This window comes from Pseudonaja textilis, chromosome 2, assembly GCF_049901715.1.
Source record: "Pseudonaja textilis isolate UNSWEBS1 chromosome 2, rPseTex1.2, whole genome shotgun sequence".
Taxonomy (NCBI): Eukaryota; Metazoa; Chordata; class Lepidosauria; order Squamata; family Elapidae; genus Pseudonaja; species Pseudonaja textilis.
In genome coordinates this window covers 248,074,884-248,101,442 of record NC_141991.1, presented here as the reverse complement: position 1 = coordinate 248,101,442, position 26,559 = coordinate 248,074,884, and the positions used below count along the sequence as shown (strand labels likewise).

Here is a 26,559-nt window from a genome sequence, read left to right as displayed (position 1 = left end):
ATATTTTTTAAAAATTGTGGGCTCAATTGCAGTCGAGGACTACCAATATTGGCCGAGAGTAGTAAATTCAAAACCTCACTGAATCATGACACCCACTGAGTGACCTTGGACTGGCTAAACTACAGGTTGTCCTTGATTTAGGACCACGATTGATCTTAAAACTTCGATTACTTAAGCTAGGTAGTTGTTAAGCGAGCTTTGTCCCATTTTGCGATCTTTCTTGCCACAGTTGTTAAGTGAATCGCTGCAGTTGTTAAGTTAGTCACACAGTTGTTAAGTGAATCTGGCTTCCCCACTGACATTGTCAGAAAGTCGCAAAAGGGGATCACATGATCCTAGGACTCTGCAACGGTCATAAATATGAACCAGTTGCTAAGATTCTGAATTTTGATCCCATGTTTATGGGGACGTTGCAAAGCTCGTAACTGTGAAAAACAGTCATAAGTCTTTTTTTTTTCAGTGCCATTTTAAGTCAAGGACTACCTATAGGTTTAATTAATGTGGCCAATACATCTCAGCAAAGAGCTTGGGAATTGAAGAAGTCTCTTAGTTAGCATTTAACATAACAACAGATAATCAGAGTTGGAAGGGACCTTGTAGGTCATCTAGTCCAACCCCCCCCCCCGCCCAAGCAGGAGACCCTACACCATTTCTGATAAATGGCAGTCCAATCTCTTCTTGAAAGCTTCCAGTGATGAAGAACCCAAAACTTCAGAAGGTAATTTCTGTTCCATGGATTGATTGTTCTCACTGTCAGAAAGTTTCTCCTTATTTCCAGGTTGAATCTCTCCTTGTTGTTTCCATCCATTATTCCTTGTCTGGCCTTCAGGTGCCCTGGAATATAGCTTGACCCCTCCCTCCTCTCTGTGGCAGCCCCTCAAATATTGGAAGGCAGCTCTCCTGTCTCCCCTGGTCCTTCTCTTCCCTAGACTAGCCAGGCCCAGTTCCTGCAACTGTTCTTCATATGTTTGTATGTACTTCATATGCATGAAAAGGGAGTCAAAGCAAGCTAGGAGAAAATTCCCCATTAGACTCAAATACCACATCAGCGTTTGTATTCTGGACTTTGGAAATCAGCAGGGAAATGAATTGGACAGGTTCTCACCAAACATGGCAGACAATCTCTGCTCGATATACATACCACAAAAGTTGGTTCTTACCTGATAAGCCCATTCTCTGGGAGCTGTGAAGACCACACAGGCCAGGGTAATGTTCTGAGGAACTGCCTCCTTGACACTTGTCCCCAGTGTTGGCGAAGTCTTAGATTACACCATTGTTCTTCCTTCACCATTGCTCTTTGTTCTTGACCAGGATCAGACCCAGACCCAGATGGTCATTTGGGTGGGGCTAGATGCTCTTCACAGCTCCCAGAGAATGGGCCTATCAGGTAAGAACCAACGCCCCTTCTCCAGTGAGCTGTTCTGAGCATCTAGGCCAGGAACATATCCAAGCTGGTGTGTCCTACAGGAGGGTTTCTGTCTGGTTTGGAGTGTCCCTCACCGTGTGAATTCGCTGTAGGACATGTCTGCCAAAGGCAGCCTCTGCCGAGGCAAAGATGTCCAGTCTGTAAGGCCTTATGAAGGGCAACATGACCACATTGCTGCCCTACAAATTTCTTCGATAGAGGCTTGTTTTTTTGTTTATCTTCTTCTTCAATTTTTTGGAATCTCTCATCATACTTCAACATCATTTGTTGGATGTTCTCCACTTTTTCATCGGTTTTCCCTGTTCTTTGTTCAATGTTCTCTGTTCTTTGTTCGATGTTCTCTATTCTCTTTTCAATATTCTCTGATCTTGCTTGAATATTTTGAATTCCTTGCAGACTCTTCCTTGCATTCACTTTTTCTTGTTCTTTTTCTTGCTTTAACATTGTCTGTATTGAACGTAGTCCTCCAGATGGCGGAGAGGAAGAAGTAGAAGTTGAAGAACCCGGAGCTGTAAATTTCCTACTCATTTTAAGCAATTCAAAATCTTCAGGTTCTTCTAAACCTTAATCCAATTGTGAGGTAACCAGTTATATTTCAAAATAAAAATAGTAGAAAAAAGAAGCCCAATAATAATAAGAAAAAGAAAGAAAAAAGAAGGGAGGACAAAAAATTTTCAGGTTCTTGTAAACCTTAATGCAATCAATAGTTAGATTTAAAAAAGGCTTAAGAAAAAAAAGAAAAAAAAGGAAAAGGAAAAATTCTTCGGGTTCTTCAACACCTTAATCCAATTGAAAGGTCTCAAATAGAAAAAAGTACATAGGAATAAACCAGAAAGGTAGATGTAAAAACAAAAATACCAGGAAAGGAAAAAAAAGGCTTTTAAGGCTTTCCCTTTAAAATAATAAGCAAACATAGAGATTGGACTTCCAAAGAAAAAAAGAAAAACAAAGACAAGCTCCAACAAAGCCAAAAACCCATATAGTTATTACAAAAAAAAAAGATAAAAAGAAGTACAATAAAGCTGGTGAGGAGGGATAGCACAACTCAGAAAAAGTAAAAAGGGCGCACTGCACTTTGTTTAATTATCCAAGGCTGTTATGACTCTCTTCTCCAAAGACTTATCACCTTTTCTTTTCCTAAACTTCAACACCAGACTCCAGCTGTTGATAGAAACCCAGAAGAACACCTGCAATAATACTCTCCCATGCTCTTCCCTCTATCTTATCAAATGGCAATGTCCTTGAAAAAGAGTCTCAGTTCTTTCTTTCTCAGCTTTGTCTGGTCACAGGGAAATAGAATATTTTCAAGCCTCTAGTTGGCAGTGTTACAAAGTTTATTTGCTCTCACTTTCTTTCCCCCTCCTTTTCCAAGCAGGATATAATAAGAATTCATTTAAAAAAAAAGGTATTTTTTAAAAATGAAATAACTAAAGGGAGCCTCTAGCTTAAAATATCACAAGATTAAAAAGGAGAAGAAAAAAATAGATATAAACGAAAAAACCAGTCCAGTTTCAAAATACAAGGTCATATATAGAAAATCCAGCAATGAGAAAAAAAACAAAAACATTACTTTGACATTCCTGTTTAAAATCGCCGCTTATTCACTTCTTTCAAAACTTTTACAGATTCTTTCTTTTCCTTTGGGTGTCGTTTCAGATCTTAGAATAAAAAAAAAAGTTCTCACCAAACCGGCACACTCTCTCTTTCCGTTCTCTTCCGTTTCGGAGCTGTCCCAACTTCAGCCGCTTTAATGGCTGCCTCTTTGCCGCTGGCAAGAAGAGCTTCTCCTGGATCTACCAGGGACTTTACGGTATCCCTGGGATCGACAGGATGCACTCTTCACTTTCACCTTCTCTTCGGGACTGTTTAGATCCGATAGGACCGTCCAGGAGCAAAGATATCAGCAGCAATCTCAGACCTCCAAGATCGCATGCCATATCGTTGCGCCGCCAGCTCCACCCTCTTCAATAGAGGCTCCTGTCACCCTGATGGAGCGCGCCATGATTCCTCTGGGCACTGGTAAGTTCTGTAGTTCATACGATTTTGCAATCGTAGACTGCAGCCATCTGTCCACCATCGAAGCTGTGACTTTCCTCTCCATGGCGGAGGGCTGGAACGAGACAAAGAGAGCCGCCATCTTTCTGTGGGAAACAATCCTGTTGATATAAATGTGGAGGGCCCTTCTCACATCTAAGGAATGCCATTGCCTCTCTAAGGCATGAGCCAGCCTCGGGCAGAAGTTGGGGAGAATCAACTCCTGTGCCCAATGGAAAGAGGAATTGACTTTGGGTATGAAAGCCGGGTCTAGGTGAAGAACCACCCTTATCAGAGTGGAAGACGCAAAGATCCTCCCTCAACGACAGGGTGGCCAGCTCCGATATTCTCCTTGCGGAGGTTATAGCCACAAGGAAACCCACCTTATAGGTTAGAAGGTAGAGGCTGGTAGTTCTCAAGAGTTCAAACAGTGGTTTGGTGAGCGCTGGGACAACCTTGTTTAGATCCCAGGCGGGGTATCTATGGACCACTGGAGGTCCTTAATTAGTGGCCCCTCAGAGGAAAGTACATACTCAGATGATGCGTAAGAGACTGTGGATCGCCATAGGAGAGAAATGAGGCTAGAGCCGCCACCTGCCTACATAGCGTATTTGGGGAGAGCCCTTGTCCAATCACTCTTGGAGAAAGTCCAGTATGTTCGCCACCGATGCTGAGGTGGGGTCTATCTTCATCTTGTCACACCACCAAACATTCTTCCAAGTGGCATTATTAATACGGTTAGTGGGTGGACGTCTCGCGGCCTAAAGTTTTGATAACTTTATTGGAGAATTCCTCACTTTTCAGAAGTCTCCACTCAAGCACCAGCTGGAGCAACTGTGGCTCCAGATGTTGTATGGGCCCCTCTATAAATTTCCTGATTACCTTGGTTGAGACCCAGGATCAGCTGGCTGAAACAATCCGACATCTCCCGGAAGAGGCTCGGGTGCAGGCGCCACTCAGAATGGTCGACAGTGGCCCTGCTCAACCAGTCTGCCTGAATATTGGACAGTCTCGAGATATGCTCCACCTTGATGGGAGTGGAGATGTTTCTCTGCCCAGCGGCAAAGCCTTTCTGCCTCCCTCATAAGGAACCTTGAATGTGTGCCCCCTGCCCCCGGTTCGATTTATGTGGGCCTCTGTGGCCACATTGTCTGTCAGGAGGAGGACATGCTGTCCCTGGATCTCGTGCTGGAACTTGCGGAGGGCCAGATGAGCTGCCCTGAGTTCCAGCCAATTGATGGTGTAGGTTCATTCTGTCGGAGACTAGAGACCCTGGGCTCCTAGGGACTGGCAATGAGCCCCTCAGCCGAAGAGGCTGGTGTCGGTAGTAACTGTCAATCGGCATGGCTCTCTGAAGAGGCAGCCCATGGTGATGTTCCTGGAAGTACACCAATGGGGTCATAAAAGAACTTTTGGTGGGACCAGGAGCTTGGCCATGGAATTGTTCCTGCTGGATCTCCGGAATGGGAGCAGAAACCATTGCAATATCCTGGACTGGAAGTGGACCCGAGGGACTGTTGCAATACAGGAAATCATCTTTCCCAGAAGTTGAGATAACTGGGCCAGGGGCACTCGTATAAGAGTCCGAATGCAATTGGACAAATCCCTGATGCTGACCTGTCAGTCCAGCGAGAGGAAACCCTCGCTTGTCACTGTGTCTATTATGGCACCCAGGTGCAAAAGACGAGTTGTAGGCATCAGATGGCTTTTGACCAGGTTGACCAGGAAGCCATGATCCCAAAGTACTCGGAGCGTGGTTTGTAGATCTATCTCTGCCTGCAGGTGAGACATGGATTGTATCAAAATATTAACTAAGTAACATTGCAGGTGAACCGGCATGCTCCTGAGATACATTGCTAAGGCTGTCAAAATCTTCATAAAGGTTCAGGGGGCCGACGCCAGCCTGAATGGCAGGGTCCTGTATTCGGAATGGTGGTTGGCGTAACAAAATCGCAGGAATCTTCTGCCCATAGGTCTGATAGGAATGTGCAGGTACTCTTCGGTCAGGTCCACTGAGGTCAAGACGTCTCTCTGCCTGATGCTCAAGAGGATGGATTGCAGGGAGCTCTCCTTGAACGTTCTTGTGGACTAGAAAGCAGTTCAGACGCTTTAGGTCTAGAATCGCCCTCCACCCTTCCGAACTCTTTGGAACCACAAAGAGGTGGGAATAGAACCCCTGCCCATGTTGATCCACTGGGATGCATGGCATGGATGTCCAGCAACTGATAGATCGGGGTCTCCATGAGGGCCCTCCTTGTGAGGTCCCTTGAGACAGGGCATTGCATAAAGAAATTTGGAGGTATGGAGAGAAACTCTAGAGAGAGACCTGATCTTATGGTCTCTCGGATCCAAACGTCTGAGGTGGTCAGGTCCCACTGGTTGGCAAAAAGGGTCAACCAGCCTCCAATGGGTCGGTTTGGTGGTCATTTGGAGCGATGAAAGGATTTACTCCCAGCGCCATGAACGGACCTCTTAGCTTGGGCTCCTCGCCTGTTCCTGTCTTGGAAACCCGCTCTATCCGATTGTTGTCCTTGACGGAAATCAAAGGACCTTTGGCATCGTTGGAAATTGTTTCCTTGGTCGGAGGATCGAAAGGAAGCCCTCCGAAAGGACTGGGCGGAGCGGTAGTCGAACCGCCAAGAACGGGAAGGTAATATCTTCCTCCTGTCCTGTGCCTCCATCAGGACCGGATCCAAGGTGGACCCAAACAATTTGTTCCCATCAAAGGGGCGGTTGCCAGCTTTAACTTACTTTTAGTATCTACCTGCCAATGGCAGAGCCATAGCAGACGATGGGCTGTGACTTGGGAAGCTATGGCTCTGGATGAGAATTTTACCGCATTCAGAGTTGCATCAGCAGAAAATTCCATGGCCGCCACTAGTTTTGTGATGTCTTGGTATGCCCTAATGTTAGTGGCCAGAATGGAATCCTGCAGGTGGCGTAGCCACTTTAGGGAGGTTTGCGTGAAAAAGGACGCGGCTGCAGCTATCTTAATGGCCCAGGCATTTGCCTGGTGCGCCCTATGGAGCACCTGGTTCTGCCCTCTTTTCCTCCACTTTCAAAGCATCCTCCACCTTGCTGGGGACAGTGGAGGAAGCTGCTAGGGCCACCACTGGTTCATCTACTACGGGAGTCTGAAGCAACCGTGCCAGGTCAGGAGCTAAATTATAACATTTTCTAATGTAGCCAGTAGGGCTGGGATAGGTGCCCGGGAAGGTCCACTGTCGTTGGACCATATCCATGAACATCTTAGGAACCGGGATGACCTCCCCCTCTGCAACTGGTTGCGAGAAAATTAAGCCATCCGACTCCCCTGAGGTCAAGGATGGCTCTGAAATAAGTCGCAGGGATGTCAAGGGATGCGTTTTTTTGGCCTTGAACAAGGTCTCAAAAAGATGCGGGCAGAACAGTCCTGTAAATGTTAGCTGGTCTGGTCTGGCCCTTCATCCTTGTCTAGCTGGCCCTCTGTCTCCAACGGGGAGGAATCAGTGTCCTCGGATGACACTGGAGAGTCAGGATCTTGGCCTTCTGAAGGTTCTCCCATGAATTGCATGGGGTGAGGAGGCATCTGAAATTCGGGAAAATTTGCCCTCGGGTGGATGGCTTGGGGTGGTGCCTGGAAATCACAGAGGTTCACCCTGTGTTGCATGGACTGAGGTTGCCCCTGGTGTTGAAGAGGGGCTGACATCCAATACTTCGCCTGGCAGATCTGTTGTACCACAGCGGTGATGCCATGTCTGATTGCCTCCAATATCCAAAACCTCATAGATGGGGGAATGTCCTGAGGTAGGAATTCCTCTGCATGGAGCCCCACTGCAGTTGGGGTGAAGGTAGCCTCAGGCGCTAACCTGGGTCTCTTAGTTTGGTGAGCCACTTGCCCTGTTGGGAAACAGGGAAAATTGGATCAACTGCGTTGCTGATGACTGGGTCTGGGGCCTGAGGAACGAACGTCTCAGGTGCTCCCCTTGGTGACCAAACTGGGCTCTCAGGTTGTCTCTGCCCCTGTTAGAGTCCGTCAGGTCCAGAAGAGGGGCTGGAAGGGGGCAGGGAGAAGGTATCGCAGCTACTGGAGAAGCCAATTGCCTGTTTTTTTCAGCCTCTTGAAGACTCTTCTCCAGCTGTTTCTCCAGTGCCTTTTGGGCCCTTTTCTCATCCTTCTCTGCTGCCTTGGAGGACTATTTGGAATAAGAGGCAAGCTGTGAAAAGCCTCAATAGTAAAATTGGGAAAATAGTAAAGGAATCTTTTGTCTCAATGGAAGGTTTCGGTCGATGCCAAATGGTGCCGGCTGTCAAAATCCTCGGCGTGAAATTTAAATCCAAAATGACGCCAGCTGTTACAAGTCTCGGCGCGAAAATCAGAGTACCAAAATGGCGTCGGCAGTTAAGGGAGGACTTGGCATGAGCTAAAAGAATTTCAAGGAGCTCAGAAAAGTTGCGCTGAGTAGTGGAATCGTGCCAACGTGCTTCTTGTTCAGGACAGTTATTGATATGTCGCCTCTGGCCGTAAAGAGGCTTTAGCGGCAGAATCAAGCTCTCGCTCTTCGCACTGCTACGGCCCGCTGTTAAGGGCCGGTTGCAACCGACGGCCAGCTGGAAAAAAATGGTGTAGGTTGTCAGAGTCTTTAACAATACCTTTGAAGGCTGGAAAGGGATCGCAAACTGCTCAGAGGGCTGCATTCTCACCGTAGACAATTCAAAACCAGTGAAATGAGTAGCGTTCCAAGAATCCTAGCCAAAGAACACGTCTAGCTCAAAAGACAGGCTCAGCTACAACTGGGGACAAGGGTCAAGGAGGCAGGTCTTCAGAACTTTGCTCAGCCTATCAAGCAGCAGATGGAAGCATTACCCTGGCTTGGGTGCTCAGAACAGCTCACTAGAGAAGAGAGACGTTTTCGTCAACATCTTACTTTCATAGGGTCTTGCGCTTGAGCAGGGGGGTTGGATTAGAAGACCTCCAAGGCCCCTTCCAACTCTGCTATTCTGTTAGTCATTCTAGCCACAATCTCAATCACTTAAAAAAAACAAAAAACTAAAAATGTACTACCAGGCAAGTCAGACGACATGCTTGATATTGGTGGATGGTGGAAGGGTACAGAGTAGTCCGTTAATGATGGGGCGATGGCCGTAGAATCCACCGTGCTGACTCCTGGCACTCGTACGGCTGCCGGCTGATACACAAGGACGCTGGTTGGGGGAAAAAAAGCAGGTGAAACATTAAAATAAACCAGAACTAACCAGAAAGAGATGTAATCTACCACGTAACAGCTCACTAGAGCAGGGGTGTCCGTCAGCTCACTAGAGCAGAGGTCCCCAAACTGTGGGCCACTTCTAGGCCATTGGTCTGTTGGCCACTGGGCTGCATGAATGGCTGGCCAGTGTGCATAGGTGCCCGCATGACCCTGCAGTCACATTGCACAGGCGTTGGCGTCGCTGCGAGCACACGCCCTAACTCACACAACTGTCGCATGTCACTAGTTTTGCTGTGACCACACCCCCTCACTTGTGCTAGCATCATGCAGGCACTAGCATTGCCCGGATGCTGGTGCCGGCGCTTGCTTTGTGCGTGTGCAGCCCCGACCGTGAGCCCATATGCGCACATAAAGGCACCTGCCTCTCTTCCCCCTCCCCAGGCAGACAACCCAGAAAAGTTGGGGAGCTCTGCACTACAGTACAGGGAGTCCTTGACTTACGACAGTCCATTTAGTGACCATTCAAAGACACAACAGCACTGATCAAAATGACTTATGACCATTTTTCACACTTAATAACCTTCGCAGCGTCCCCATGGTCACATGATCAAAATTTGGATGCTTGGCAATTGACCCACATTTGTGAGGGTAGCAGTGACCTGAGGTCACGTGATCCCCTTGGGCGACCTTCTGACAAGCAAAGTCAATGGGGAAGTCGGATTCATTTAACAACCATGTGACTAACTTAACAACGGCGGGGATTCACTTAACAGCTGTGGCAAGCAAGGTCATAAAATGGGGCAAAACACACTTAACAAATGTCTCGCTTTGCAACAGAAATTTTGGGCTCAACTGTGGTTGTAAGTTGAGGACTACCTGTACAGTATCACACCAAAGCATGAGAAAATGTATACATTTTGTCATTTTGAATTTGTATCTGTTAAACAAAAGAAGTCCCCAATTAATGATTTTATTAATCACTCTTCTATACTGCCATAATTAAAATAATTAATAATTATGGTATTAATGCCACAATTAACTCTCAATATATTTTAAAAATGCAAAGCTATAATTTAAGAAAGAGAGGCCTTTACTAAATGACTAATAAATAATGACTAGCACGGATGATGTTACCTAGTCTGCGTAATGAAACATCTGCAAGGAAACAAGCGGGCTCAGAGAGCACCAAGGACTTCTCATTTCAATCCCGAGCTACAAATATTCTCCTTTATGAGTAATAAAAACCATGAAACCAAACCCTGTTTCCTGGAAAACCAATGCCGCAGGATCTTCTAATGTCCCAGAGCCATGAGGGTTTTCTTAGAAAGTGGCTAATTTTAGAGTAAAACCACTGCTGAGCTCTGGAAAGAAATGTAAGCGTGGGATAAAGCAAATCACAAGGACATCCTTGTGGAAGGATGAAGGGCTTGCAAAAAGGGCAGGCAATTGCCAATGTCAGAAGCGATCTGAGGAGGGAAAGCTAACAGCATCCTCTTTGCACAGCTTCAGCTTGGTCTCCCTTTAGAACGGGGGTGTCAAACTGGATTTCTTTAAGGCCAGATCAGGATTGCAGTTGTCTTCTGCGGGCTGGCCAGGGGAAGGGGGGGAGTGTGTGTGTGTGCATGTGTGTGTGTGTGTGTGTGTGACAGACACCTCCTGCAGCACTCTGCTAGCCAAAAGGGGGCGAGAGGGCCTTGGTAGCAGCCCCCTCCACACCTCATTTTCAGCCTGGGCGGCCTGCTGCACCATTCTGCCGACCAGAACTATTGGTAAACTAAGAAGCTTGATCCAAACTGGATTATCAGTTGTGACAATGGCCTCTTAGGCTCTCGCCTGGCTAAACTTGTTTTCTAAGCTGAAAATGTAGAAAATGAAAACGATAAATTATCTTCTCATGAAAACGTCCCGCAGGATGTTGAGAAAGGGGTTCAAAAGCCAGGGAGCCTTCCTGACCTCTGTGATCCAACCCAAATCCTCCAATCCAATGCCGAGGGTAGCCCTACAAAAGAGGAAAATGAACCAACCCTTTGGTGGGACTCGCTTGTGTGTCCGACATGTATATGCATTTCCGTTTGGGCGGGGCGTCCTCCTCTTCGTCAGACGAAGTTTCTACGGTGAGATCGATGACGTCCACTTTCTTCTTGCTGACTTCGCCAGTGGGGGTCGAGCCCTGCTTACTGACCATGGCAGAACCTGGAGAGTGCAGGACTGAAGAGATAAAAGACAGCCGTTGTAATTCAACTGGGTTGATTCAGCCTTCCGTCCTTCTGAGGTCAGTCAAATGAGGACCCACCAACACTAACAGAACAAGCCACTGGGTCTATAAACAGAGAGCAAACCCCACTCCCTTCTAGTACCGGTAACCTTACCTAGCTGGATAATGAAATGTCTGCAAGAAAACGACCAAGCTCTGAAAGCATCAAGAACCCACAATACTGGCAAAGTTGAGGTGCAAAACATTGATATTGTTTTAACTTGCTACTTTTTCCTCACTAAAATTAATCCTATCCACTTCCATCATGGGACACAGTTGGGCACAATTATATTAAAGCCTTGCAGTTCTGACAGGGGGCAATAGGCTGACTCTGTAAACCAGAGGTCTCCAAACTTGGCAACTTTAAGGCTTGTGGACTTCAACTCCCAGAATTCTCCAGCCAGCATAGCTGGTTGGCTGAGAATAGCTGGCTGAGGAATTCTTTAGCATAGCTGGCCGGAGAATTCTGGGAGTTGAAGTCCACAAGCCTTAAAGTTGCCAAGTTTGGGGGGCCCTGCAGTAAACATACAGAGCAAAAGCTCTTATATACCACTTTACAGCTGCTTAGAGAAGGCTGTAAAGCAGTATATAAGTTTCAGTGCTATTGCTAACACTGAGATGTCTTGCAGTGATGTCATCTTTTACAGTTGTGGTTAAACAACACTGCTCTTCCACATTTGTCTTTAAAGGAAAAGTGGAAATAGCTGCCTTGTGAGAAAGGATAACGGATCAGGAACTAGGATTAAGAACCAATTTACCTGTCTTGGGGAAACTGGTGGAAGAGGAAGACTACTTTCAATGGAACACCCTTCCCTTTGACAGGCATCCAGTTTCCCTATCTCATTTGTCTTTCTTCAGATTGCTTTTAATTGAAGTTGTATGGGGTTATTTATTTGCCATGAAGTCAGAACAGAATCTGTGCTCTTAGCCACTTTCCTTCATTTGAGAAGGCTTCTCTCCCGGGGTGGTGGTGGGGGGGGAGAGGGCTGAAAGCATTACAAGCAGGTGGAGTTTATTAAAGAGTGTTTATTAAGAGTGTTTATTAAAGAGTTTATGGGAGTGTTTGTGGACTTTAGAACAGATGTCAGTAAAAAGAGTGAAAATAGCAGCCAGTTTGGTCTAGGAGTTAAGGCGCCAGGCTAAAAGCAGGAGACTGTGAGTTCTAGTCCCGTCTTAAACATGAAAGTCAGCTGGGTGACTTTGACCAATCCCTAGGAGAATGTGAATTCTAGTCCCATATTAGCCATGAAAGCTAGCTGGGTGACCTTGGACCAATCCCTCTCAGTCCAACCCATTTCACAGGTTGTTGTGGAGAAAACAGGAGGAGGAAGATGTGTTAGATATGTTTGCCACCTTGGGATGTTTGTAAAGACAGGAAAGAAAGAAAGAAAGAAAGAAAGAAAGAAAGAAAGAAAGAAAGAAAGAAAGAAAGAAAGAAAGAAAGAAAGAAAGAAAGAAAGAAAGAAAGAAAGAAAAAGAAAGAAAGAAAGAAAGAAAAAAAGAAAGAAAGAAAGAAAGAAAGAAAGAAAGAAAGAAAGAAAGAAAGAAAGAAAGAAAGAAAGAAAGAAGAAAGAAAGAAAGAAAGAAAGAAAGAAGAAAGAGAAAGAAAGAAAGAAAGAAAGAAAGAAAGAAAACCACCTGAAATAGCAAGGAACTCGGGGAGACCTTCTCTACCCACCAGTAGGAAGTAAGCTTTCTAAAGACAGCAGTTCCTCTCTTAATATATTATAATATTCAGGGCTGCAGCCACTTGCCTCAGCCAGCAGCCCATTTCAAACCTAAAGGCCCAACTGGGGCATTCCCTTCTACCTCTGCCTCGGTTAACCATGCTGTGCTCCAGGAAGCGGGTGATAAGGTCTGTCTTTCAAAAAAGCCAACCAAGTTCAACCCAGATCAGCAGAATAACTTCCCAGCCCCACCCAAAAACCCAAATACCCTACAAGTTACTTACTTTCTATTTTGGGGCACTGTGGACTTACGACTTTCAAAGGCTCCTTCTTGGGCCTCATAGGGCACCAGGAACCGTCCTCCTGGAACTTGATCTCATCAACATCTGAACATTCATTCAGAATTTCCATAAAGAGCCTAGAAAACAACACATTAAACATGACCGGAGTGATTCCATTAATCATTCAGATACTTTCCTAGGTAACATCCGGGAGCATCCTTCCCATATCCAACGGTTATTATTCACATGAACTACTAGTAAGCTACACACACACACACACACACACACACACACACACACTACAGGTAGTCCTCAACTTGTGACAACTGAGCCCAACATTTCTGTTTCTAAGCAAAACAGTTACGAAGGGAATTTTGCCCCATTTCACAACTTTTCTTGCCGCTGTTATTAAATGAATCATTGCAGTTGTTACGTTAGTCACAGGGTTGTTAAGTGAATCTGGCTTCCCTGCTGCTTGTCAGGAGGTTGCAAAAAAGTGATCACATGAATAGGATAAATAGGAACCAATGACCAAGTGCCCAAATTTTGATCATGTGACATGAAGATGCTGAATCAGTGATAAAGTGTGATAAAGTGTCTTGTAAGTCACTTTTTTTGGTACTGTTGCAACTTCAAATGGTCACTAAACGAATGGTTGTAAATGGTTGAAGACTATATATATAGTGTTATGTCTCCTCTTGGAAATTCAAACGAACAAACACAAGCAGCCGTTTCACAATCAAATCAAACTGTAGGAAATAACAAGATAAAGGCTGGCAGAAACTGTTAGGACTCCCCTTCAAAATTCAAACAAACAGAGATCTCTTTGCAGTAACGTCCTCATTCAAAATAGACATTTTGTTTCTGGCAAAAGGCACCAGCTCAGCTGTGTCCTTTTATACCCATTAAGGCAACGTGCTAATTAACTGGCTTGCCCTTCAGATTAACGTTTCCTGGTTCTGACGTCAATCCACGATCTAACAGTCATCAGATTCAAAGTTTCTTACAGGACCGATCCTTCCAATCACAACAATATAGTATATAGTATATAGTATATATGTGATGACCTGGGATGTGGCACAAAAGCAACAAAGTCACAAAAGTAGGTAAAGTCCCTTTAATTCCTCCAACTTGGCCCCCAATGTCCAGTTATGGAGAAAAAAATTGTCCCAAGAACAGTTTTTAAAGGGAAGAAATTCAGTCCGAACCCAAAGTACATATAAATTATAAATAAAAACCACCACAAACCACGCTGCAGGAATTAACGAGACAGGACATGATAAGGGATTGAAGACTTCAAAAGATAACGAAACACACACAGTTGAGAGGAGCCAGGACCCAGATAAGACTTGACAAAGATAATTCACACTTCCAGCAAGATCCTGTGCACAAAAGCCCTTTTTAAATCCTGATTTCCCAACTGCAGCTAATGAAGGGAATCAGGGCCCTTTTCTCCCCCATAACCCATGTTGCTCCCTTCTCCGTTTCTCCCTGCATGTCCTAGGATGAAGAGGGGGTGGGCCTGGGTCTTCCTCTGAATGCCCAGCTGGACTGTGCCCTTCCCCAGTTTCTCCCACACCTACCGGAGCCACACTCCCACTCTCTGTCAGATGCTCGACTCCTAGAGGAGATCAACCCTGACTGCTCTTTAGAAGGCCAGATCCTGAAGGTGAAACTCAAATACTTTGGCCACCTAATGAGAAGGAAGGGGACTCACTGGAGAAGAGCCTAATGCTGGGAACGACTGAGGGCCAAAAAAGAGAAGGGGACAGCAGAGAAGGAGGTGGTTGGAGAGAGTCACTGAAGCAGTAGGCATGAGCTTAAATCAGAGGTCTTCAAGCTTGGCAACTTTTAAGACTTGTGGACTTCAACTCCCAGAATTTCTCAGCCAGCTGGCTGAAGAATTCTGGGAGTTGAAGTCCACAAGTCTTAAAGTTGCCAAGTTTGAGAACCACTGGCTTAAATGGACTCTGGAGGATGGTAGAGGACAGGAAGGCCTAGAGGAACGTTGTCCATGGGATCGCAATGGGTCGGATACGACTTCATGACTAACAACAACAACAAATGAACATGGATATATGTTCGCTGCACCTTACAGAGTTATTAAAAGGAATCATAAGGGAGCAAGGATTATTTTTTGTGTGCGTTTTCCCACCTGTCTACTCTTTCCTTTTTAAAAAACAAATACAACCCTGCCTTATATTTAAAACTGTCTTTCATTTAACATATGCGGGAAATGTTAGTACTGTGGCTCAACTGCTTTTTGTAATCCGAAGAAGACATGGATTACACGAGCAGCCATATAAAACTCCGCCCCACAGGCTTGGAAGGAAGCCCTTTATCTGGGTTCTTACCCATCCAGGATGAGATTCTCGTATGTCGCTTTCTTGTCGCACACGGGACAGATCCAGGTCGGCTTCTTCTCATTCATTTGAAGATAGAGAGCAGCATCAAAGCACTGCAGGTGAGTACAAGTGCCGGCACGGCAGGGGATGGTCAGCCTCATTTTCCCCAGCTGGAGACCCAATCGGGGAGGAAGAGAAAGAAATTCCATTCTCAGGAAATGAAACGGAAAGGCCCTCGTTTTGGACGTACGGTCAAATCCCTCCCAAATGCGAGGATCTAAATTAGGGCATTCCCCACAATGGAGGTCCTGCCACTGCATGAACGCGTCTAATTTACTGGAGAAATGTTTTTTTCCATCTTGGCAACTTTAAGAAGGGTGGACTCCAACTCTCAGAATTCCACACCCAGTCCATATATATTTGTACTGATAATTAAGACCAAATGGGAAGAGTGCAGAGAAGAGCAACAAAGATGATTAGGGGCCTAGAGGCTAAAAAATACCATGGACGGTTGCAGGAATTGGGTATGTCTAGTTTAATGAAAAGAAGGACAAGGGGTGGCATGAAAGCAGTCTTCCAATATTTGAGGGGCTGCTACAAAGAAGGGTTTTTTTTTGACAACCTATTTATTTCTGTTATTGTAGGAAACTTTGAATTCCAAGCAGAAAGTATACATTCCAGATAACATTCTACATAAAACTGGAAGCAGAGCAATCCATGGTTAATGTGTTTTTATTTTCCCCATAAAAGCTTAATCCAAAAAAAAAAAAAAGAGAGAAAAGTCAAGAGGACTTTCTCCTTAATTTTACTTACAGGGCACATCAGTGATACCCGCAGACTGGTTGTAGCAATTTCACTATCTGGATCAGCAGTGAGTTTTTCTTTAACTTTAAATGGAAAAAGAGAGAGAAGTATTAAAAATGCAGAATGACTGTCAGATTAAATACAGTGCCTAATAAAAGTTCTGCTTTACCTGCTTATCATTAGAAAATAGGACATAATATTTTTTAAAAAAACAATGAAGCTCCGTGGTATAACTTTTGAAAAACCTCACCATACAAAAGCTTGCCTCCCAGTGTACAATTAATTCATCTGGAGGGGAAATAGGTTAGCAATGGAAATTTGGGGCTCAGTTTATGATCGTAAGCTGAAAATTATCTATATAATCTCTTTGCATTTTAAAGGTTGCCTGGAAACTTTTTAGTCTGTTTTATGTTTCATCTCTTTTCAGCTTTCTCTAAAACAAAAGACATCATTTTATTCCGGCTACAACCTTGTTAAGACAATAACAGAAATGTCTACATTTATGTGGAACTCCCAAGAATACTTTGGTAAGGAACTATCCAGCCACTTTCATCGGAGTACATTTGCTGGAAAAACCTGGAGCCCAATAACAGCTTCCATATGCATGAAACAACTGCTTTACTCACTTAGTGCCCGAGAATGATCAGGATTCCTAATACCCTTCAATTTTAGTCTCTGTAGCAACATTGCTGAAGTCAGCTGGCGCACGAGATACACGGACATTGAGTAATTCTACAGGGGGAAAATCATAAAAGAATCAGTGAGTTCTACTCTGTAGTGAAGAATTAATACACTCAGCTTTAATCTACAGCGATGTTTCTCAACCTTGGCAACTTTAAGATGGTTGGATTTCAATTCCCAGCAAAGCTTTCTGGGAATTGAAGTCCACGCATCTTAAAATTGGCAAGGTTGAGAAACACTGGTCTGTAGCAGGTACAGAAAGGAGCACAGTCACTTAAAGGGGGGGGAAAAACATCTTACAGCTTACCTTTCCTATTTCAGATGTCCAGGATATAGAAATCTGGTTTGGCACCGCAGAGGAAAGTCTAACTAATGATGTAATGTTCAAGGGACGTCCAGGCCTCTTCTGTTCAATTCCGTTTTTAGGTGGAGGTGCATATCCCTGAAAAACACGGCATTTCCCCCATCATATATTTTATAAATAACTTTTATAAATAACACAAGGCAGCAAATGTTATCTAATGCTCTTTTGTCCTTGTATTTTCCCTCACAACATGGAATAGGTGGTGTAGTACATTCATCTAAAATTATGAACAGGTTCAATTGATGCCTGCAGAAGCATTAAGTATGTGCTTAGTTCTTTCGAGGTATTTGGTACAAAACTGAGTGGATGTATTCCCCTGGAGCTCATTCCCACATAAGTAAGGGCTGCGGTTCTTATGATTTAATTCAGGGACAGTAAAAATGGCACAATGCCTTAAGCATCTGGAGTTACAAGGTTATTTCAAACATTACCATCACAGGTTATAGGCAGCCCTGGAAATATCTCTTTCTGGCCCTTCTCTTCTTGTGTAGAAAAGGAAAACCAGAACAAGAAATGCAAAGATAATTATAGAAACGGTATTCACTTATTTTTTGCAAATACAGGTAGTCCTCGACCTATGTCCATAATTGAGCCCCAAATTTCTCTTGCTAAGTGAGACAGATGTTAAGTGAATTTTGTCCCATTTTATGATGTTGTTAAGTGCATCACTGCAGTTGTTAACAACACGGATGTTAAGTGAATCTGGCTTACAAACTGACTTTGCTTGTCAGAAGGTCGCCAAAGGGGATCACATGACCCCAGGACCCTGCAACCGTCATAAATATGAGTCAGCTGCCAAGCATCTGAATTTTGATCATTTGACCCTGGTGATGCTGCAATGGTTGTAAGTGTGAACAATGGTGATAAGTCATATTTTTCAGTGTTGTAACTTCAAATGGACTAAATGAACTGTTGTAAGTTGAGGACTACTTGTAATCGTAGGATTCTTTTTTTCTTTCTTTTCTGTCTGTTCCCAGAATTGTTCTTGTATTAACTGTCTTCAGAAAAGACCATAATATTCCAGTGGACAATCTACATCAGGGTATCCAACCTTGACAACTTTAAGACCCCAGAATTCCCCAGCCAGTTGAAGTCCACAGGTGTTAAAGATGCCAGTGTTGGTCACACACCCCAACCCCCGGTCTACATGAGCCATGGTGGCGCAGTGGTCAGAGTGCAGTACTGCAGGCTACTTCTGCTGACTGCCGGCTGTCTGCAATTGGGCAGTTCAGTTCTCACCAGGCTCAAGGTTGACTCAGCCTTCCATCCTTCCAAGGTGGGAAAAATGAGGACCCAGATTGTTGAGGGCAATATGCTGACTCTGTAAACCTCTTCGAGAAGGGCTGTAAAGCACTGTAAGCGGTATATAAGTCTAAGGGCTATTGCTGTATGATGTTACATCCAGGAGATTTAAGTACAAAGACAAAACAAAGTTCAGTTTCAGGCAGAAGAATTGCAAACATTTGATTTTTTAAAAAATATTTTTGTATTTTCTATTTAACATGGTGAGTCACCCAGTCATGAATTTGAGGTGGGCACCCATACACATAAAAATAATAAATACATCAAAATAACTTAGTAACCATACCGGCAATGGAAAGAGCTTCCCGTTCACTTTTATGCATAAACTATTGGGGTAGTTATCCTCTTGAGGGCAGCTTGTTTCTGCTAGGCACAGTCTATTTGCAAAAGAAAAATCTGTTCAGTCCATGAATTTAAGTTACCATTCATTCTAGTTAAAAGAAGGCACTATGGATACGTTATCGTAAGAAAGATGGAAGTCACCTCAATTGAACCTGCACTGTGTAATCTCTTCTGCCTCCGGGCAAGAAGTCCCTGTAGCAATGGAAATAGAAACGGTTTAGACAAAGCTGATTTTTCCGACCTCCATCTTTCAACACGAACTTGCTTCGGCCAGTGTTATGATCCACCGCTTCAATAAAGAATTGAAGATGCATTCACAAAGGCAGTTTTCTCCCCACACGGCTAGTTGTTTTCAGACAACATACAACCAGCTTCCCCAGTGGCAGAAATAAATGAAGAAAGTTGATAGGTTTGTTCAGAGATATGAAGTCTCAGAGGATGAATGACCACATTTTAAACATTAGCCTGTCGTATTGGAAGCCATGGGCAACTGCAACCTAAGGACTTCATGACTAACTGTGATAAGACTGTTACTCATCGTGGCCTTATCAGTTGCATATGGGACTGAAGATGCAGGCTAAGTGCGCCTGGTCAGAGATGTAGGATTCACTTCCAGGGGTCCTCGCTGCTCTCTGAGCTTGTTTTCTTGCAAATGTTTTATTACCTTAACTAGGTAACATCATCCGTGCTAGCTTTAGCATTGGGCATGTTTCTTAGGGTAATGAAACACAAGCAAGCTCAGAGAACACCAAGGACCCTTCATGGCACCCCTAAGCTACAAATCTTCTCCTTTATTAGGCTTCACTTTTGCATCAAACCTTCTTTCTGACATTGCTGAGTAAAACATTCAGGAACCAAAAGATCTGATTGTCAGGTTTAAAGTGTGGTAATGAAATGTCTGTAAAAAACCCTATCAAGCTCAGAGAGCACCAAGGAGCACCCCACAGTTCAACCCTGAGCCACAAATATTCTTGTCTAATGGTTTTATTTCAGCAGTGGCTAAGTTGGCCCCAGAACAACCAATCAAAATATTCAGTGACAATTACCACCATTCCCTCCTTTTTTGATTAGGTCTATTGAAACTGGATGCTTTCATCAGTTCACTAGGATTGCTCGGAAATTACCTACTACAAGTTTGCAATTAAGTCCTTTCTTGTGGCCCAAACAGGATGTATACTTGTGGTGTAGGTACAAAAAGTCAGGCCGCAGTATTGAAAGAAAATTAGATTTAAAAACTGGCCTGTAAGAATATAGGGGTCTCTTACCTAAGCCACTATTCATTGTGGTCAGTGCAGTGTATAAGAAATCTTGGCACGGTCTCCTGTTTTGCATGCTTGTTTCTTGAGATGTTCTCCACTGGATCATACAATTTCAAAAACTCTTACCCCCACCCCGCCCCCATTTAAGCCGGGAGACATATGGATGAATCCTGCTTTTGTTGTCTAGCCTTAATAAGCAACATACCCCTTTCTGAATAGCTCAAACAGAGAGGATGCCTATATGTAGAGTGAATTTATTGTCATGTGTTACACATTTACAGAAACTCAAAGCCATAAACTCCATTGGAAGGCGTAAAAATGCCCACTGGCAAAAAGCAAGAAACTCCAATGAGGATGAATAAAAATATAAAATGAAAGAATAAAGCAGAGCTGAAAGACAGGAACAAATAAAATTAAAACAAGGAAGGGGCCATATTAATTGGAAGCTTGCAAAATGTTGCTGAAGAACCAATAGTTCCAGAGGTTCTTGGGCAATCCAAGTTGTAGTGAGGAAAAGGCCTTAAAACAGTATAAAAGAAATACTGTGAGCTTAGAGGTTTTCAACAAAGAGTGATACTTCCATCAGTGTGAATCTCTGAAACCGTAATGAAAAACCTGCTTTTTTTTGGAAATAATTGCCCCTAGAGTTTAGCTTTGCTGTGTTGATACTGTTCACTCTTTTGATGTATCAAAGCCTGTTTTCCTGGACATGTATGAGAACTGTTATAAATTAATGGTTAATTTTATTTCAATATGTATATATCATTTTTATAGGTATATGTCCCAGCAATATATAATGGAGTTTCAGATATCGTACAGAACAACAAAATATTAAATGGCCTACTAATCCAATTACGGTTCAGTTTGCATTCATATAATAAACATTCTATAACTAAAGAACAGGCATTGTATATAAAAAAACAAACACAAGGAAGCAATCATTTTGCTTTGAGAGAATTCACAAAATGCCTAATACCCAGCAAGTATTGGGAGATAAAATGTCTAAGGTAGTTTTTCATGATACGAAATTGTGCATAGGAAAATTCAGTCCAAGCTTTCTGCTATTACCTGGAAATGCAGATTTCTCTGACTTGTTGGGGTGTTAAAGCAAAAATAAAGAACTTCTCCTGGAATCTCTGAATACTGCTCTGTACTAAAGAGAAAGAGAGAGAAAAGATCTTTTGAGCTGAATACAGGAAATTTTTTCTTATTGATACAAAAACATGTCGAACCTTACAAGGAATTATCAATGCACAGTAAAGCTTCAACACATAAATATCACCTGTGCATTGAGAAAGCTCTAAAACTCATATACTTCTATCCTTTCCCAAAACATTTGTATTTACATTCTTCGGGAAATTGTTAAGCTCACAACTTTAAAGTAATCATAACAGAGGAGTGATAAGTTGCAAGCAGTATTAACCAAGAAAAATGTTTTCTCCTTACAGATGGCTAAGAAACTACATTGATAATAAATATTTAAAACACATCCAGATACAGAATGCTATATACCTACTTAAGTATGTAGGATAAGGGCTTTGAATGGCATATCTTATATACACTTGCTTTCCAACCATATAATCAGCACATTCAGAACTGTGCTAAATTTCAAAATTAATTTCTAGAATGTGTAATGTGTTTCCTCAATTTCCCTGATCATTTATACCCTGATATCTCTGGACTGAAGGTTTTGCTGGCCAGGATCAGATAAATAAAAGTGAACAAGCAGCGGATAGCAGGTCAAAGGCGGGGAGCACACTAAGTGAAAGAAGAGATGGGGGAGAGATGACCCAAAGCTAAGGAAGAATAATATGGTGGGAAGGAAAATCAGAGATAGGAGCCAAAACGGAGGAAAGAAAAAAGTGGTACAGCTGGTTGTACAAGATACAACCGTAATGGCATCTGTCCATTGTAGCCGCATGTTGTGACAGTCCTTGGCTTCTCACCTAACGACCTGCCATTCCTGCTCTCCCCGGTACAATCATTAAAGAATGATGTGGGCCATTAAGAAGAGCATCAGGTGTGTTGAAAGTGGGGAAGGGCCTTGGAGGACTAACACAGGCCCAGGCTTGCCTCCACGGGGCCTCCCCTATCCCCAAGGAACCCGCTACTCTACTCCCCATTCTTCGAGGTTCCTCGGGTCTTAGCCTGCTCCCAGGTTGACTATTCAGCCAGGCACGGAAGCCCAAACTTGGCCAAAAGAAGCAACTGGCAGATGGAGGATAGGTATTTTGAGCCATGGTGTGGTTAGAAAAGCAGTACCGCAGGCTACTTCGGCTGCCTGCCGGCTGCCTGCGATTTCGCAGTTCAAATCCCACCAGGCTCAAGGTTGACTCAGCCTTCCATCCTTCCGAGGTTGGTAGAATGAGGACCCGGATTGCTGGGGGCAAGAAGCTGACTCTGTAAACTGCTTAGAGAGGGCTGTAAAGTACTGGGAAGCGGTATATAAGTCTAAGGGCTATCACTATTTGCCACCCAGCCATCACAGGACCTTAAGGCCTCCTTCCGTCCTTCAGGATTCCCAGACCGGCCACTCGGCCATGCAAGGGAGCCTAAATAAGCTATCAGCACCCAGAGAGGAGTTACAGCCTGTGGGCCTTGGATAGTAGCTTCTTTAGGCTCCTCTGCATGGCTGGGTGGCCATCTTGGGAGCAGGCTGAGGCATGGGGAACTCCTGAGGAGCATAGGGTGGGAGGCAGAACGGGAAGCAAGTTGAGGCCTACTACAGGCTATAACTAGTAGCTTGACACACCTGATGCTCCATTTGATGACCGACGTAATTCTTTAATGATTGTACTGGGCAGAGAAAAAAAGCTTTATATAAGAGATGGGCAGATGAGAACGTAGCAAAAGAATACATAGTGGTAGGAACTCTGTCAGAAAACTCAGAAATGAGCTGAGGCTTGTGAAAAACTGAGACTGTTATGAGGAAAAAATGGACATGGTAACAAAAAAGAACTTAATTTCTGGTTTGCGCCTATCTTCTCTCAGAAGTGAAACTGAAACCTAGCTGATCATGGATAGGCCACTGGGGAATGAGATTCTCCCCCCCCGCAAAAAAACAGACACCCCCCCCCAAAAAAAAACCCTCTGAAGAGAGAGCTAATTAAATGAATTAACATCACCAAGCCTCAATGGGTTACATCCAGGAATACTGAAGAAACTGCCAGAAATGACTGAACTGGGTCTAGGCCAAGTCGCTGTGAGCAACTCGCCGCAAGACAATTCAAGATTGTACTAATTATTTCATTCAGGTATTTTATTATTAGTGATGTTTTTGTCAAAATTATTGTAACTCTTGTATTTCTGATCACATTTATTTTATTATTACTGGTCATGGTTCTGTCTTAAGTTAATTCAATTTTTATATTTCTTGAATTGTCTGACAGTGAGTTGGCCTGGGCGAATTGGTCCATTCTGGACTGAACCACTAGTCTTATTATCAACTGGCTCTGAAAATGGATGGCAATGGAAGTCAGGTCCATACTTGGGCTAGGCTACAAGGAAGTTGCTGTAGTAGGCACTAAAGCTTAGCTCTGAGATAGCTGTGGGGCTGAAGATCATGGAAGGTATAGGTATATACCTTCCAGGATCTGAAAGGTATAGGTATATACCTTCCAGGATCTGGAAGGTAGGGAAGGTATATCATAGGAGATATTCAAACAAGAATAGCTGAAGGATGAAACATCTCATGTGAACAACAGTTCTGAAAGGATGGCCAATGGCTTCTATTGTCCTCAAGATAATCAACAGACTATCAGGTTCAGATCCATGAGACTAGCAGGGATCTCTGGAAAGTTGAGATATTGAAATGTTCCCAAGAGAATGTCTATGGAGATACTCAGTCATCCAGGTCATGGTTGTCCCAAAGGTGTTTTTTTGAGAGGCAACTTTCAAAACAACTTCACAAATGCATGGCACAACATAGGAGAACAAACTCATCAGGACTAGATTCAGCAGTCCACCTCCATTTAAAAGACACAGGCCACTCATTTGAAGACAGCAAAGTCCACATTTTAGATAAAGACTGCTTCTTCTGAAAAAAGGGGTCAAAGAGGCCATTTAGGTCAAAATTGAACAGCCCTCTCAACAGAGGGGGAGGGATATGACATCATCTATCTCCAGTCTACAACAAGGTCCTTTGAGCAGTTCCAAGAAGATTCCACACCCATTTGCACCACTCAGGTGGCCCTGAGGACACAGATAAAACCTCCAAGTGCCCTCAACGACTCTCTGAAACAATGCAAACGACCAGCTGTCTGCAAGGAATCTAAATCCTTCCATTCCCCACCATCCAGTCAGAGCTGAAGAAGCTTCTTGGATGAGAAGTGAAAGGTCTTCAAGGAAAAAACCAGAAAGTCTAGCTGCCTCTTGATAAAGCACCTCTGGGTTCCCAAGGGAAGTTTGTGGTAGCTCTCTGGAAAGTTGTCTTTTCTGTGTGAAGGGCAGGGTACTTTGAAATAGGTATACCCTGAGAAAGCAGCTCGTGCCTCAGACTTGTGGTTCTGGAGGCATTTACTAAGCTCTCATCAGTCCTTCAAAATTGTATGTGTTTACTCATGTGTGTGTTGGCTTCATGGGGTAAACCAAATGGGAATCGCAAGCAGATGAGCTAATACTACTTTCTTGTAAAAATACGTTGTCAGACCCTTGCAGGTCTGAAAGTATAATCTTCTAAAAAACTTAATTCTTCTGATATTAATATTGATTTGTTATTGGTATTTTAGAAGTTTGTTCTCAAAATGAGAAGATAATGCAATATGTCTGTGTATGGTCCAGATTTAATAAGCTTTAACAATAAGTTTGGATTAGTTTGTCTCTTTTAATTTATTTTAATCATTTGGTTTTCTTTCTGCAGTGTATAATCACCACCTCTTTTTTTGTTGGTGGTGCCGTTACTATTTGCATCTCACTATTGAAAAAGAAAATCTGATTTTCAAAAGCCCACTCTTTTAATCTCTGAGAATTCTTGGAGGATTGAAGAAGTCCCGGAAGACTGGAGGAAAGCAAATGTTGTCTCCATGTTCAAAAAAGTGGGGAGGTCCCAGGAAGCTACAGACAGGCAACCTGATATCAATCCTGGGGAAGGTTCCGCATGTTTGTGAGCACATGGATGGGCAGGCCATAATTAAAAACCAGCATGGGAATTGTAGCAAACAATCTTTGCCAGATTAACTTCATCTCCTTCTTCGATAGAATAAGCGGCACTTTTTCAATCTTGGGAGAAAAATGAAGCTTGGTAGATCGGGGGAATGCTATAAACATATTGTATTTGGCCCTCAACAAAGCCTCTGACAGATTGCTTAATGATATTCTTTAATTAAAGTATGGGGTAGATGATACTGCTAAACGGACGTAACAGTTGGCTAAATGACAATGCCCGAAATGTGTATTGTTCATGGCTGCATTTCATCTTGGATGGATGTATTAAAATAAAAAGCAACAGATTTCTGTCAGGGACCCTGTGCTGTTCCAAGATTTTTGTTAATTATCTAAATGAAAGTATTGAGGAGACGCTTAGATATGAGCATCCTTGTCAACCATAAGTTAAACATAAGCCAGTGAAGGTAGTCCTCTACTTACAACAGTTCATTTGGTGACCATTCAAAGTTACAATGGCACTGAAAAAAGTGACTTATGACCATTTTTCACACAACCGTTGCAGCATCCACGGGGTCAAAATTCAACTGCTTGGCAGCGGGCTCAGATTTATGAGAGTTGCGGTGTCCCAGGGGATCCCCTTTTGCCGCTTTCTTATGAGCAAAATCAATGGGGAAGCCAGATTCACTTAACCACCGTGTCACTAATTTAACAGCTACAGTGACTCACGGCAGTGATTCGTGGCAAGAAAGGTCATGGAATGGATGAAAATTCACATAACAATGTTTTATTAGTTTATCAAAGTATAAAATACTAAGAAAAAAAAGTAGTGGAAAACTAAGAAAAGGGGGAGGGAAAAGAAGATGTATATAATGTAGAGAGAGAAAAGGAAAGAAAAAGGCACTGACTTCCGATTCATATAACAAATGTTTTGCTTAGCGATAGAAATGTTGGACTCAGATGTGGTCATAAGTCAAAGACTACCTGTATTGTAGTGGCTAAAAAGGCAAATGGCAAGAGCACATTTTTTAAATGGAAAATAATTGCTGCATTCCATCTATCAGGAGTGCTGTTTCTGGTTCTGTTGCAACACTGTTCAAAGAGAATTGTGACAAATTCAAGCAAGGTGCCGAAGATTTTGGAAACCAAGCCCTATGAGACACAGTTAAAAGATTGGAGTATGCTTTGCCTTCAGAAGAGATAACTAAGAAGAGATTTGATAGGAATTTTTTAAGTATCTGAAGAGCTGTCCCATAGGCTTTATTATTCAGTGTCCTTGAGGCTAGGATCACTAATTTAACAAATACGATTCCCTTAACAATTCCCTGCCAAGAAGTCATAAAATGGGACAAACTCACTTAACAAATGTTTCACTTAGCAACAAAAATTTTGGGCTCAATTGTGGTCGTAACTCGAGGATTACCTGTATTTAAATGTGTGTGTGTGTGTGTGTGTGTGTGTGTGTGTGTTAGCTTTGTTTGGGTATTTTCCCATGTCATTATAGTTGTGCT

General features: G+C 43.4%; 1 protein-coding gene across 8 annotated transcripts in view; it reads right to left on the bottom strand.

The window, feature by feature from the left end:
- PIAS2 (protein inhibitor of activated STAT 2) overlaps positions 1 to 26,559 on the bottom strand; it is a 78,222-nt gene that overhangs the window by 39,428 nt on the left and 12,235 nt on the right. For all 8 annotated transcript variants that reach the window (XM_087927534.1, XM_087927536.1, XM_087927533.1 and 5 more), the window contains exons 3-12: positions 21,017 to 21,101; positions 18,831 to 18,881; positions 18,634 to 18,724; positions 16,989 to 17,123; positions 16,627 to 16,732; positions 16,010 to 16,083; positions 15,206 to 15,366; positions 12,855 to 12,988; positions 10,674 to 10,857; positions 8,505 to 8,644 (exon numbers count right to left, since the gene is read on the bottom strand). In XM_087927534.1, the coding sequence (XP_087783660.1) occupies positions 8,505 to 8,644; positions 10,674 to 10,857; positions 12,855 to 12,988; positions 15,206 to 15,366; positions 16,010 to 16,083; positions 16,627 to 16,732; positions 16,989 to 17,123; positions 18,634 to 18,724; positions 18,831 to 18,881; positions 21,017 to 21,101 (1,161 nt within the window). The remainder of the gene's footprint in view (positions 1 to 8,504; positions 8,645 to 10,673; positions 10,858 to 12,854; positions 12,989 to 15,205; positions 15,367 to 16,009; positions 16,084 to 16,626; positions 16,733 to 16,988; positions 17,124 to 18,633; positions 18,725 to 18,830; positions 18,882 to 21,016; positions 21,102 to 26,559) is intronic.